The sequence below is a fragment of the Schistocerca americana genome, chromosome 9 (genome assembly GCF_021461395.2).
Source record: "Schistocerca americana isolate TAMUIC-IGC-003095 chromosome 9, iqSchAmer2.1, whole genome shotgun sequence".
Lineage (NCBI taxonomy): Eukaryota > Metazoa > Arthropoda > Insecta > Orthoptera > Acrididae > Schistocerca > Schistocerca americana.
This window is the reverse complement of record NC_060127.1, coordinates 110,371,411-110,387,576: the sequence shown is the minus strand read 5'-3', so window position 1 is coordinate 110,387,576 and position 16,166 is coordinate 110,371,411. Positions and strand designations below refer to the sequence as shown.

The window sequence follows — 16,166 nt, the reverse complement described above, 5'->3', positions numbered from 1 at the left end:
AGACTGGAAAGTTGTGCAAGTCACACCAATATCCATGAAAGTAAATAGGAGTAATCCACTGAAATTCAGACCCACATCACTAATGTCGATTTGTAGTAGGTTTTTGGAACATATACTGAGTCTGAACATTACAAGTTACTTCGAAGAAAACATTTTATTGACAAAGAGCCAATACATATTCAGAGAATATCATTGTCATGAAACACAACTAGCTCTTTATTCTCATGAGGAATGAATCATACTGACAGGTTGTCGAATTGATTTTATATTTTTATGTTTCCAGAAGGCTTCTGACACCATTCCTCACAAGAGACTTCTCATCTAATTGTGCGCCTATGGAGAATCGTTCAGTTGTGTGACAGGCATTCCCCAAGAAATTGTTATGGGTCCTCGGTAGTGCTTGATCTCCATCAAGATTTAGGAAACAATCTGAATGGCTCACTTGGTAAATGACAGCTTCATCTGCAAACAATCTATCTCATAAAGTCATCAGATGATCAAAACCAATTGCAGAACAATTTAGACAAGATATCTATTTGGTGCAAAATGTGGCAACTGACTATATGGAGGGTTTTTTTCTTTTTTTTCCACTGTGTACTAGCTCCAGAGACTGATTCATGAGAGGATTTGGAATAAAAAAGGTCTAATGAACTTATGTCCAGATACGCATGTTTTCCATGGTAGAGACCATTTGTTCAATCATACATTGTTCCAGAGACTGCAGTCTAATACACACTGTACCATGCAGCGACAGTTACAGTATGCATGGTTTCCTCCTAGAAGGTGCTACTGTTCCTCATACATCAAGCCCCAGCACCCTCTCAAGCCGCAGTAATTGGTGATGTTCTGCCTGATTCACTTTTCTTGCTGACTCACCTTGTAGTGGGTGTGATACAGCGTTGTACACAACGGTTCCATATTTGAATTGATAGCTTGCAGACATGATGTTTACTTATGGAAAGGCAAATGACAAGGGGCGACGGGCAGCAATGTAGTATCAGGAAATGTATCTCCGCCAATAATAACCACAGCATTCACTGTCTGCAACAGTGTTTCACTGTTTGTCTGACACAAGGTCATTTTCAGGAAGCAAGAAATCATGAAGGACGTACCTGAAATGTTCAGATGTCAGACTTGGAGCAGTTGCCTTCCACAGTGTTAATCACATTTTCCTCCATCAATACCAGGCAGATGGCCCGCCAGTACGCCACACGACCGTGTGGAACATTCTCCATGACAACTGTTACTACCCTCATCACTCACAGCATTTGCAGGGCTTACTAGTGACAGGCTTTCCACATCAGTGGCAGTTTTGTTACTGGTTTCTTCACCAGGCAACCACAATTCTGGTATTTGTGTCATCCACCATATTCACAGATGAGGCCCCCTTTATGCAGAGTAGTATCTTCAACTTCCATAACAGTTTTCTGTGGGATAGTATGCAGAGACCCCATGGTTTTATGACATAAAATCAACAGTGTTGGTGCAGTTTGAGTATATGGGCTGGGATAATTAGTGACAATATTTTGGGACCAATCTTCCTTCCACATCACCTAACAGGCCAGAACTATTGGTGTTTCTTGCAGATGACTTTACGCCCGCTGTTGGAACAAGTGCCACTGACGATTTGAAGGGTCATGTGGCTGCTACATGTTGGTGCTCCAGCCCATTTCATCATTAATGTCTAGACGCATGTCAATCATGTCTTCCCAGATCAATGGATCACACAAGAGGGTCCAGTTGCATGGCTTGCGCGTTCACCAGATCTCAATCTGTGCGATTTCTGGTTGGGGGGCGATCTCAAAAGTATTGTGTGTGCAAAGCCCATTCCAGACATGGAAACAATGGAGCAGTGTATTCATGCTGCCTTTGATGCTGTTTGGATGCCTGGCTGATGTGAATGTGTGAGACAAATCACAGTACAGTGCATACCCGCATGTGCGAGGCACATGGAAATCATTTTCAACACATACTGTAACTATGCCACCCTCTAGGAGGAAACCATGCATACTTTAACTGTTGCAGTATGGTACTGCGTGTATTAGACCACAATCTCTGTAACAATGTATGATTGGATAAATGATGTCTAGATCGAAACCATGCATTTATGGACATAAGTTCATTAGATGTTTCTTATTCTGTATCCTCTCATTACTCAATTCCTAGAGCTTGTACGCGGTAGCAAAAATCACCCTGTATCTAATTAAAAAATCTGAAGTACTGTAATCCACATGTGTACTAAAAGGAATTTGATAAATTTTGGTTACAGGATAAAACACACAAATCTAAATGCTTTAAATTCAACTAAATACTTTGGGATTACAGTTAAGAATAACTGAAACTGGAATGGCCACATAGATAATGTTATGGAAAATGAAAGAAAACACTGCAATTTATTGCCAGAAGACTCAGAAAATACAACATGTCCACTAAAGAGAATGCTTACACTGTGCTTGTCACCCATCTTCTGGAGTACTGTACTGTGTTGAGGGATCCACATCAGACGATTGCACAGGGCACCTCATTTTGTAGTATCGCAATATAGGGAGAGGGTGACACAGATATGCCACGCAAATTGGGCTGGCTCCGAGCACTATGGGACTTAACATCTATGGTCATCAGTCCCCTGCAAATTGGGGTGGCAATCATCAGACCAAACGTGTTTTTCACTGTGGCAGGACCACCTTAGAAATTTCAATCACAAACATTGTCATAAGAGTGTGAAAATATTTTGTTGGCACCCACCTACATAGCGAGGAATGGCCATCATAATAAAATGACAGAAATCGGAGCTCACATGGAAAGATTTAAGTGTTACTTTCTCCCACACGCTGTTCGGGAGTGGAATGGTAGAGAAACAGTAACTGTGGTTCGACAAACCATCTGCCAGGCACTTGATTGTGAACTGAGGAGTAATCATGCAGATGTAGATCTGTGTGATCTGGCATTTAAATGCCTTGCTGTCTTTTTTCACCATGCAGAGATAATGCACAGGTTTCTTTTATTCCTTGTACATTATTTCCTGCTTCTAATGTTTTATTGTGTCAAGGTTTCTTACGCTATATCTACTATCAATATTCATCATTCCAATTGTGTTTGTTATTGTTTTTGAACATACTTTTATTTGCATATATGTTACAAGAGGTACTGAGACTGTGCCCATTTCAAAGATATACTTTGGTTGAAGCACCTGTGTAAGGCCATATTGGATTTTGTGAAGCTCGTATTTGGTGTGTTTTGTATTATAACTTATACCCTAGAAATAAATGACATTCCAAAACTTTTGTACATTGAGAATCTCTCAGAAAGGTACAATTTATTGACATTAAACATTACATAACATATTATTGACGTTTAAGGATTTCAGGGGACATAGGACTGACAGCAAAGCTCAGTAATGCTCTCTGTCTCTGGTGTGGTGGGTGAGTAGTGAATGAGGAGGTTGATTTCATGATGAAGGAATTTTGGTTGAGTCCTCCCAAATGCAAAAAAATTATTATTCAACTTCACAATTCTGAGAGCTTCTCGGAGTTATCATTGTCAATAATTTAGAAACTAAGCTTGATACATGGAAATGCAAGTGAATATTCAAAACATGTCTATAATCTGGTGAAAACATAAAAAAGACTGACACATGAGAGAGGATTAAAATGTGGCTTACTGTCACTGTTAGCCACCTATACAGAATAATAAAAAATTTACAAGCTAGTTATTTTAGGAAACTTATTTTCCAAACAAGAACATCTTCAAATTGAACACATATGAAGGCGAAACATATTCTGGTACTTGTGCAGCCATATTCCTGCTGGTGTTTCAGTTACTTTCAAGATGACAGGGAAAAGTTTGCTTTCCTGGCAATGAACTGTAATTTTTCACACAAATGAGGACATACTTTACACACCCAGCACATTTATTTAGCTGTAGGAGAGCTTCTCCTTAAGTAATTTTTGTAATGCATACTGCTAAGTAAATAACAAATATGTAGGTGAACAGGTCCTCACTTCCAAAGAATGATGATGCAGCTATAATTGAAATTTATGCACAAATTAGAACATACTTCACACAATCAGCTCACTAACGTTGCGTTGGGGCAGCTTCTTGAGTACTTTCCGTACTAATACCACTATGTAAATAACGAGTATAAAGTGCGCAGGTTGTCACTTTCAAAGAAAGGAATGACAGTAATACTTTCCAAATTTGTAGTGAGTGGACCAGCCGAACATACAAATAGTTTTTGCTTTAAAGGCGGATTCACACTTGTCAGAATGCCACTGCCATGTAACCATCACATTTTTTAACATTGATGACTGAGGAATTCCTGAGCACTCACACGATATGGCACGTCAACGTCAAAAGAATGCTGTGTCGTTACAGCTGGTTAATAAAGTACTCAAAAAGAGGTGCTATTTCACGGTTCATGGTAGATCATCATCAAAATGCCAAAATTTAGTGTAAAGCAGTTAGCGATGACTGCTGTTGCACTTGATGATGAAGAACGGAGAGCAAAAAGAGCCTGGGTTAGAAAAATATTAAAAACTTGAGACTGTGAAGGAGAGTTCCACACTCTTTACAAGGAGCTGGAAGAGGAGGTGTCATTGTTGTATAAATACTTCAGAATGTCTGAAAAACAGTTTTTTCACCTGTTAAGCAAGATACATATGAAAATTACGAAGAGAAATTCAAGATTTATGCATCTAGTATCACCTCGACAGAAGCTAATGGTTTGCCTATGGTATGTCTAGATGGGCTAGGTTTGCATACATTTGTTACCTGCTGTTTGTCATTAATTTATTACAAAGCTTGTTTTCAACTTCTGCAGGCTGCATCGGCTTTACTCCTGGTTTTTCTTTTCACTATTCCACTGGAAAAATCCTGAGTAAAGCTCACTGAAAGAAATACATATCATTTATTTTGTGATGTATTCCTTCAGGATTTAAAACAAAATACTCTTAATTTAGTACTGTCGTCCAGAACATATTAAGACTTTTTCGTGATAGCAATCAGTGGGGAATACATTCGTATTAGTGTAGCCTACTTGGTGAGCATCTGTCACATTAAATACACAGTGTGAACTATTACCTGTCGAAATTTCTTCCTGGGAAACCTTGACATGATGCTCACATGATGTGACGTGTCGACAACGCTCCATTGATGGTGTGTGTGAATTCCACCATTTGAACTACAGAGGATAATCTTTTGACGTGATGTACATAACAGTGATGTTTTGTTTACTCGTCTGCTAGAATGGCTGCTGCAGTCAGAATGATACCTTGACAACAGAGACATTTATTGATGCCTTTGGGGATGTCAAAGGGTGTCTCTGAAAGCAGCGCAGCCATAGTACCTCTCGTGACGTTTATACAAATAAAGGCATATGTTTCTGAGTGCTATTGGTTGTACTTTGTAAAGTTTATTGCGAGTGAAGTAGGGGCTGATTTATATTTTCTCTGGTTTCGTACGTTTTCATAAAAATGCCACGAATAAGGAAATTCTCGCCTAAATTAAAATTCAGAGGAAATAAATACATAAAGCTAAATGAGGTTAGTGGTAGTGGGTCAAAGGAACCAAGAAGATAATCACAACCTCAAAAATAAAGTGCAGTGTCTTGATGGAGTTTCCTCCTAGTCAGCTTGTGGAGATGAACACGCTTTTGAAAATACTGTGGTGAATCTTAGCATGCTCTGCAATTTCATTTCAAAAAATACTGTGTGCAGACTATGCAGTGATGAGTTATCCTTGGGAAAGAATCAGTGCCTTCACACAGGGATTGTGCCAAACCTGATGTTGAATTGTACCAAATGTGGTGCAGTAGCTACAACAACAACATCAGAAATGGCAAATAAGAATTTGTACAAGAATAACGTAAGGCTAGTTTGTGGTCTCAGATTTATTGGTAAAGGGATGGAGGCAGGCAAACTTTTATGTGCATTACTTGACATTCCAAATCCACCTGTAAAATTTATGATGTTCAATAAAATTATTGGAACTGCTGTTGCTGAAGTTTGTAGCAACTCAATGAACGAAGCAGCTGAAGAATCACTCAAAGAAAGTGATGACAGTGCAAGTGGGGATGTTTGTGCATGTTTTGATGGCAGTTGACAGAAATGTGGCCACACTTCACTAAATGGTGCTATGACAGCTACATCATTTGATACACAGGCAAGGTAACTGATATAGAGATTGTTCGTTAGTACTATAAAACTTGTGACAGTGAAAGTGAGAAAGAGGATGAATGTAACTGTCACATGGATTATACTAGGCCATGTGGTGGAATGGAAGTAGCAGGAATTCTCAGAATTTTTAATCATTCAGTGGCAAACAGAGGTGTCAGGTACACACAATATTTAGGGGATGGTGACAGTGAGGCTTATGACTGGATATGTGCAGAACAATCCTATGGTCCTAATGTCTTAATTTATAAATTAGAATACATTTGGCATGTCCAGAAGAGAATGGGGTCCAGGTTGAGAATATTATTAAGAGAAAATCAAAAACAGTACTGGAAGATGCTAATAAGATGTGTGACAAAGGCCGCCCAACAAATGTTGAAATAGGTAGATTACAGAATTATGGTCACTTGGCGATAAGAAGAAATGTTGGGAATTTAGAAAATCTGAAAAAAACTGTATGGACTACCTTTTTCCATAAGCTTTCCGCAAATGAAAATCCTCAGTACTATCTCTGCCCAAATGATATTGACACTTTGTGGTCATATGTTGCACATCCTATGTACTTGCACCAACATTTTTTTCCTGCAGCAGTAGTGAATGAAATTAAAGCTATTAGTAATGATACTTTGTTGAATAAATGTCTTCATAGGAATATGCAAAATTTATATGAATGTGTGAAATCTATCATTTGGACCCACTTGCCGAAAACTGTATTTGTTCAGATTACAACCCTCAAATTTGGTGTTTATGACGCTATTTTATGCTTCAGTGATGGTGTAATAAGAAAACTGGATGTTTTGGAAATATTGGGCATAAAATCTAGTGGAAATACTGCAAAATCCTTCGTGCAAATAGATAAAGAGAGGATCCACAAAGCAGAAATTGCTAATTTAAAATGGACAAAAGAAGCTATACAGAAAAGAAGAGGCACCAGGAGAATAAAGTCAGTATGATTCAGATGATGTTCAGTATGGTGCAGAAAAATATTAGTGGTAAGTAATCCTCATCAATAACTAGTTTACAATTGCTATACTAAACTTTAAAATGACTTTTCTAAAAACCAAAATTTTTTTTTTACTTTCAGGTACCATTATTTTCTAAACTAATTGAATTAGAAATATGAAATTTGGTCAATCTGTACTCAGGATGGTAATAAGTTATTACAAGTAAATTGAGAACCACTAACTGAACAGAAACTGTTTTATAACAATTAATGTATCAAAAAAGTGAAATTTTATTAGTGAAAGAATGAAAAAATTTCTTCAAATCCATAAGAGGTATTTTGTTCATTTTACTTGTGAATGCAGGAATATATGTCATGTACATTAAGTAAAAATTTCACTGCTTTAGCACATATAGTTCTTTTGAAAAGTGTACCTATTCAAAGAGTGAAATAGCATTGGCAGAATAGGGAAAAGACTCAAGTATTAATCATACTGCAACATACACACGTCTTTGCGTGGTATCATTTGCAAAAAACCGCATTTCAATATCTTGAACTATTTATGAAATATGTTGTGTGTTACGACCACATCATTCACATCGGGCATGGCCAGAACACTGGACACAATACTCACAACCCTCTTGTGGATGCAAAAATCAGTATCTTGAGAACGGTGGCATACATATCGCTCAGCTTTCAGCTCTAAATACAATTTCAGGATGTTAGGTACATTTCACATGCTGCTATCAATGACATAAAATGAACCGTACTCAGTCTACACAATGTATTTTTACCATTGCAAAAATGTTAAAATATTGCACAATGCTTTACTCCACTGAATACGGCACAGTAACTACAACGAATAATGAAAGGAAAATCAGTTATTTCTTAGGTGAAGATATCATACTGTAAGAAATTAAAGAATAAAACGTTTCACCAGACAGTTTGCTTAAAATCGGATGTTAATGTATTCCATAATGGTCGACATGTCCACTCAAGCCTGTTATTGACAATTCATGTAACTCTCCCATAGGTATAACAACCAATATCTTCAGATCAGTGATACATATCAGTGTGGTATCAGCTCTAAGTACTATTTGGAAATGTTACCTATATTTCATATGCTGCAATAAATGTCTTACACAATGTGTTTTCACCTCTGGAAAAAGTAAAACAATCCTTCAATGTTTTATTGAACTGTATGCAGCACAGTAAAAACAAATAACCAATAGCAATTTGGTTCTTTATCAAGTGAAGATATCATGGTGTAAGATGTGAAAGAATCAAAATTTTCGTCAAACAGCTCAGTTAAAATTGGATAATAATTATTTCACCAGTGGCCCACATCTTCTCAAACACTTTGCTGACAGTTAATGAATGGACTCAATAAACATTTAGCAGTAGTATTATGACTGCTGATGTTTTACAGTGATATCACTTGTAGATTCATCCTTTCCTCCAGTTATTCCAATCATGAACAGATGTTGGATAGCAGGTTTATGGAAGAGTAGCTATGAAACAATACTAAGTTACTGAGATGAATTGAAAGTGACACTTTTATTTGCTCATGGCCTTCTAACACCCTACTAAAATTTCCAGGATAGTTGTACTTCTTAGGCATGAAACTATAACAACACACTTGTTTGTCTATGCAGTGATTCATTTCTAGAGGAGGGTTAAAGAGAACAACTTAATTTGTTAGAGTAACTGTACTTATTGTGTATTGGGGAGGTGTACAGGGGAGGTGGGCCATATGGCAAAACCAGTTCACAGGTAGCTGTCCGTACTCTGTCTCCCAGTGCTGGAAGCAGTATAAGGCCACAAAAAGCTGCACTTCCCACGGAATGCAGTGAGCATGTCCGTAGCAGCCACAGGGTCAATAAATCCACATACAAGCTGAACTGCGAATACTGGCAAATTGTTAATTAGCAGAGAGGCATTGCACTGTGATGGTGTATATACAGGATTAGTAAATACTCTGGCAGAATCTCACATCAGAAGTAATGGTGTAGTCACTGCAGTCTCCAAGTGGAAACTTATATGAGTATAATAATTTGAATGTAGTACTGAAGAAAGGCACCAAAGACTCAGGGAAAGATCTCATGTCAACAAAAAGATGTCACAATGGTATGAAATTAACCTGAAACACAGTGCAACATACACAGTCTGGAATCAGATTGTGGCCTGATCACCTACAAATTAACACAGAATTACACAAAGATAAATTCAAAGCAGTTGCAGAGGGATTCAGTTGGTATAACTTCCCCTTGCAGTCACACATAGTAATTGAGATGAGGAACTTTTAACAACTGCAAATGTACAGTACACATGTGTGTGTATGGTCAGGCACAGAGTACTGGACAATGTTTTAGTGCTAAAGTAATACTGAGTCTTGTGTAATTTTTAAAATGTCATGCTATCTACCAACAAAGAAGAAAGAACTGTCATTAGCACAGAAATCCAAACAGTATAAAAGCATGTTCTATAAAGTGTTTTGTTTGTCTTGTGCAATAGTGCATTTGCCTATCAGCCACAGTAATCCATTTTATTTGAGGAAAATAACAAACCACATAATTGTCAAAAGGTCACTGTGAATGGCAAGAACTGTACAAAATAGCAATGTTAGTAGAGAGTATGGTCCCTCAAGAGGAATAGGAATTGCCTTTTAGAAGGTTGTTATTAGTGGACAATGAATTCAGGACTTTCAGAAGCAAACTGTCACTTATGCTAGCTACCTCCACTACAATAGTGACTTAAGTAGTCAAGGTAACAGCTAGATTATAATTCATGTACTTTGACAGATGTCACCAGTCAAAAATTGTCACAAAATTATGGACCACTCTTGCTGTAATGTTCTTTCATATTCAGTACTCTAATTGTAGTGAAATTGTCTTGTTGTTGTTGTTTATGCTATGTTACAATTTTTTGGAGAGTTAATTCTTGTGTTACATATATTTGCTTTAACTAACCACAGAAAATAATGTCACATCTAATCTGGCACTGACAGCACAACATTCCTTCACAGATTTAATTAAGGCAAGAGACTGAAAATCTGTTTGAAAGGACACTTTCTCCCACAGTTCATATTGCTGCTGCCTAACACAATGGCTCTTTAGTAACATGATGCACATGCTCAATATCAAGTCGCATTGTTATAAGCTGAAGCTAGTAGCTACATTAAACACAAGTGTTATATAATCCAAGGTAATATATGAAAGTAAGTGAATATCTAACCAGAGAGGTTTATGGTGTATCTGACCGAGGGAAAAACAGAAAAACATCATCACAGATTGAGTTACTCTCAAAATGTATGCCTCACACACCAATGCAGTTGCAGTTAAATATTGCTTTCTCCAAGTTTTGTGGCTCATTATACCACTGATGGTGCAACTACAGGAACTGAGTTATATACAGAAGAGACTGTCAAAAGTAATATTTTGAAAACTATTCCTTCCATATTATATGTGTAACATAATCTCTCTCCTATAGAGTCACAGATATTCCAAACAGTTAGGTCACCTGGACTGAACCCACTTAAAAGTAGTCATTTATGTTTCACAAGCATGTTTATTACAGCAACTTAATTTCATGAAAATATTAGGCTTCAGTATCATTCCACCATTTTACTTCAACACTTCAGGAATACCTGTGACACATCCAATTGCCCTGTCTTAAAATAATCATGATTACACTGATGTAGTGGTTAATACATTATCCAGACATAAGTGAGACACCTAATCTGTTTAATCAGTTTTGCACCCAGGTTTGAAGTATCAAAGCAATAACAGTCATATAAATCATCTGAAACAAGAGGTTTTGAAACCATTTCAAGGCTGATACACAGGTTCATCCTTTTGTGGCACAAGTCACAGCAACAGGTGCATTTGTCTGCATAAATTCCATTCCTCAGACCAGTATTATAGGAGAATTTATTTTCATAAATGCTACAAGTGACGTATGTCACAAGTGTATGGTAGGTGGCATCTGTGGAAACAAGTGATCCATCAGCTTGCTGTTGCTATTGGACCTTTTATGACCCAATCCACAGCCATGTAATTGTTCACATATGAGTTCACGAAAGTGCTTCTTCATACTACTCTTATTAAAGAATTTATGTTGACAAAATTTACAACTGCATGGTGTTTCCCAAGTGAAGTAGACATTCTGTCTTGAGGCCACTGCTTTCCATTAATGCCTTTAGACACACATCACAGCTTTACTGGCATTCACCATTATGCACATGCTAATGTGATTTCAGTATAGTACTTTGTGCAAATGTCTGATTCCAGCTGCACACTAGCGAATGCCCATACAACTGTGGGGTTTGCAAACAGTGCTTTAAGTGCCAGCTTTGTGTGAATGTTTCACTGCAAACACAACAGCTGTATGGGCATTCACCAGTGTGTTGCTGTGAATGCTGCTTCAAGTAAGAACTTTTTGTGAATGTCTTGTTACATATGATACATCTGTATGCATTTTTACCAGTTTGGAGAAGTGAATGTATCTTCAGAGAACTACTTGTTGTGACTGTCTTTTTGCAAACACCGCAGCTGTATGTGCGGTCACCAGTGTGCAGCTGTGAATGCTTTTTCAGGCAGCTACTTGTTATGTATGTTTTGTTGCAAATATTGCAGCTGTATGGTCTTTCGCCACTCTGGAGGCATGAATGTACCTTCACATAGCTCCTAAACATGAATGTCTTGTTGCAAACACCACAGCTGTAGGGTCAGTTGCCAGAGTGCATCCTCAAATGTGAAACCAGGTGGAGTTTTTGCTTCAATGTCTTTTTGCAAACTTCAAATCTGTAAGGGCATACATCAGTGTGGACCTTCAAATGCCTGTTTAGGTTGCTAACCTTTGTGTAAATGTCTTGTTGCAAACGTCACAGCAAATGGGACATTTACCAGTGTGCTTATCTAATTGTTTCTTAAAATGGTCAGACCTTCTGAATATTCTGTCACATACGCTGCAGGAATGCAGAGATTCATGGCTCTCCTCATGTGTGTGCTCCTTCAGGTCCTCCAACTTTCCAAATGCCTTTTTACAGATGGTGCACCTGTGCACCAGATGTTTGGTACCATTTTTGTTCCCAAAGGCAGATCTGTGTTTAGTAATCAGACCACTGCTGCCATCAGTACCACTGTTGTACTCCACGCCAACAGCGACAGTGCTGCAGAAAAGTGAAAAAGAATTATCAGAAAGATTTTTCATAACATTACAGTTACATTTACTAATGGAGTGTAAAATTTCTCATGAGATTCCTGTGAATGCACTGTACAAGAAATTTGGTACACTAAGTTACAAATGACGATCCTGCTGTCTTAACTTCATGCAATATTTAAGCTTGGTTGAACCAATACATACTTTTTAGTTCAGTGGGGTTGCTTCTGTGTGTCAATGATACAGACAGCTGTATCACAGGTGAAGACTCATCAGAGGGGTATGTGTGGTTATATCAGATTAATATACAGTGTTGAAGAGGGACACCAGCCTTTTCAGTGGTTGCTGCGGGATCAGTCTGGATGACTGACTGTTGGACCTTGTAATGTTAGTCAGTGTGGCCATGCTATATTAGTACTGTAAGCAGGTGTAATGAAATGGAAATTAAAGCTGTTTATGCATACCCAAGACAAGAAGCTTCAGTGTAAGGATTAATGGGTATGGCATCCTCTTGGATAAATATATCAGAAAAGAAATAGGGGGTTAAAGAATGGGGAATCAACACACAATTTAATATAAGTAATGCCTGAGGAGGATTAATAATGAACAAGAAAATAGAAATGTTGGTGTGCAGTTATGAATAGCTTAGTGACAGCCTTATCTTAGCTAACAACCACAACAGTAATGCCACTGCATAAACCTACTATCTACACAGACAATAAGATTAATAAAAATATGATGATACAAAGCAAATTATTCAGCTCTTCACAAAATTTAATTGTACTGGTGACTGGAGTAACAGGGTGCAGAAATGGATTACAGGGAAAGGAAGAGAGAGAAAAACATTAGGAAGACATTGGCTGAGGGAAGAGAATGACTGGGGAGTTTTGCATAGAGCAGAATTTAATCATTAAAGACATTTTCTTTAAGAATCATGGAAGTAGGTTTTATACATGGGAGATACAAATAGACACTAGAAAGTTTCAAACATATTACATAATTACATGACTGAGTCTTGGAACCAGATTTTCTACAGGAAAATATTTCCAGGAGCATATGTACAATCCAAAATTTATTGCTTATGAACTGCATATTAAAAATTAACAAATTACAGAAAGGCATGAAATCAAGGAAGTGGGGCATGCATAAACTGAAAGAGCTTGAAACGAAATTAAAGAAGTGAAACTTCCGTAAATTTTAAAGCGCTTGCGGTTTTGGAAAGATTTATGGAGCTCTACCGAACTACTGATTTCTATTGTTGTCGTGTCCTGTGTTGCAGATTCTGCACAGATATGAGATGCGATAAGCTTCAATGCAGGAGAGAATAAATAAATGAAAATCATTAAATAACAAACAAAATACTGAATTTAGCTGATGAAAGGAGAAAATATAGAACTGCAGAAAATGAAGCAGGCAAGAAGGTTTATACACACATATAAAAATGTAGAAGAAAAATTGCAAAAGGACAAAACAAGAATGGTTAGAGGAGAAATGCAAAGCTGTAGGAGACTGCATTAACATCAGGAAGGCAGATGCAACATACAGGAAAATTAAAGAAGCCATTGAGGAAAGAGAAGCAGGTGACTGAATATCAAAAGCTCTGATCGTATGACAATATATGCATACAAGGAAAGCCTGAAAGCTGGAAGGAATGTATAGTAGGTGACACAATTAAACAAAGCTAATGACAATATTAGGGACAGGGAAGATGACGTACATGAAGCTGAGATGGGATGTGTAATACTGTGAGAAGAATTTGAGTGAGTACTAAAGACGTTAAGTTGAAACAAGGCCCCTGAAGTAGACGCTATTCCCTTACAATCATTCAGATCCATGGGAGAGCCAATCATGGCAACATTATTCCATCTGGTATGCAGCATCTATCTGACAGGCGAAATACCCCTCATCTTCATGAAGAGTGTCATAATACCAGTTCCAAAAAGGGCAGATGGTGACAGGTGTTAAAAATCTGATAGTTTGGGAGTATTAAGTCAGGGTCACAAAATGCTAACATGTATTATTTGCAGGAAAACTGGTAGGATCTGAACTCTGAGTAGTATTGCATCATGTGTTTCTACATTTCTCTGAAACACAAATTGATATTCGCATTCAGACTAATCTTAGAAGACAGGGTGAGAAAGGGAAAATTTACATTTATAGCATTTGTAGATACGGAAAAAGATTTTGACACTGTTGACCGGAGTAGAACCTTTGAAATTCTGAGGCCAGCAAGGATAAAATACTATAAGCAAAAGGTAGTATACAACCTCTACAAACAGAAGACTGCAGTTTTAAGAGTCAAAAACACGACAAGGAGGCAGCAGTTTAGAAGGGAATGGGACAAGACTGGCGACTGGTGTGTATCCCCCATGTTACTCAATCTGCACACTGAGGAAGCAGCGAGGGAAACAAATCAGAGCTTCAGATATGAAGAGATGAACTCAAATGTGGTGCAATAGATGAACATTGTGCCATAACACTCTGTTCATCCAGTTCAGCTTAGTATATCACAATTAGTTATTTCATTCGCCATCGACAATGTACCTAAAATATGGAGTTGGCTGTTAGGACATACAAGAGCGAGGTTAAAATTATGTAATTTGCTGTGGTTGCGCAGATATGTAGAGACAAGCATAGGATAGGGCAGCATACAGAGTTGGAGTAAAAACAGTGTTCATTATCGACTGGAGACCAGTACAACTAAAACATGTTGTTGGACGTTCACCTACATGTTGCAACATGTGAGGACACTTTCTTCCTGGCTACACTGCTAGTCACAGAAACATATGTGCTTACCTTGTTTGGACTGGTACTATAAGTGACACATCATTTGTGGAGGATTGGATAAAATATTTTACACACTGATGGACCACAGAGCAAATATTGTACTCAGAAAGGCCTGGGTAGAACACATCAATGTTAGGCATGAAATATCTGAATATCAATGTGTGGCTACTAAAAAGTCCATCACGTTTTCTTGAAAATGTATACAGACATTTGTCTTCGAAATATGGTCTTCAGGTACACCAGCATGCAGGTCAGTACTCCACAGTAAATAAAAAAATTTAGTAAGACATTTTTTGCACCATGTAGAGCTTAATTACCTGTTTCATCTGTCGACTGATTGATACATTATTTCATACATAATAGCCCAATACGAAAATTACAAAACTGGAATTACTACTGTCACATAAAGTTTACAACATAATGAATGTAGATGCTGTTTGCTCTGGTATATATTTACTACTTCTGCTTATTAGGTGTTTACATAGGCTGTCAATGTATCAAACTGATTGCTTACATGTACTTTTTGAATATTTAGCATTTTCATTTCTCCTATTTAAAATGGTTACTATTTTCGTCTTAAAGTTCATCCTGCATTTAAAAAACGACTCTGAAATACTTTCAGAGTTTTTGACAATGACTTTATGTTCTTAGTGAGAACGAATATCCACATGACTTTGTGACTGAATGTTTTTACAGTTCTGAGGATGAATCCATTGATAGTGTCATAATTAGACCCATAAAGAAGTGTATGGTGGCAATGTTTTCAAGTCATTGTGACAATAACAATGAAGATAATTCTGTTCTTGTGAATGATTCATTTTATCCTACGATAAAATGGCTGGTGAGAAACTGACAGTCGCGTACACTTGCTAGCATTATGAATGTTATCCTGGGGTCATTACAAGCACATGAGCAAGGACAGTTCAGGCACCAAAGCATGTCATCGATGAGTTATATGGCCCCACCCGCTGACAAACACCAATTGTTCTATGTATAAAATGGTGGTAAACAAGAATTTTTGTGGGAAATTAAAGAAAAATGGCCCAATTGTGCTACTGTTCCCTCCTATGATGCCTGCGGCTGTTGTCCTAAGCACAGAATTAAAG

General features: G+C 37.6%; 1 protein-coding gene across 1 annotated transcript in view; it reads right to left on the bottom strand.

Annotated features, from left to right (window-relative positions):
* Nucleotides 1-16,166, bottom strand: part of LOC124550718 — a 62,448-nt gene that overhangs the window by 10,591 nt on the left and 35,691 nt on the right. Inside the window, exon 3 of the mRNA XM_047125438.1 lies at nt 12,079-12,283. Within this exon, the coding sequence (XP_046981394.1) occupies nt 12,079-12,283 (205 nt within the window). The remainder of the gene's footprint in view (nt 1-12,078; nt 12,284-16,166) is intronic.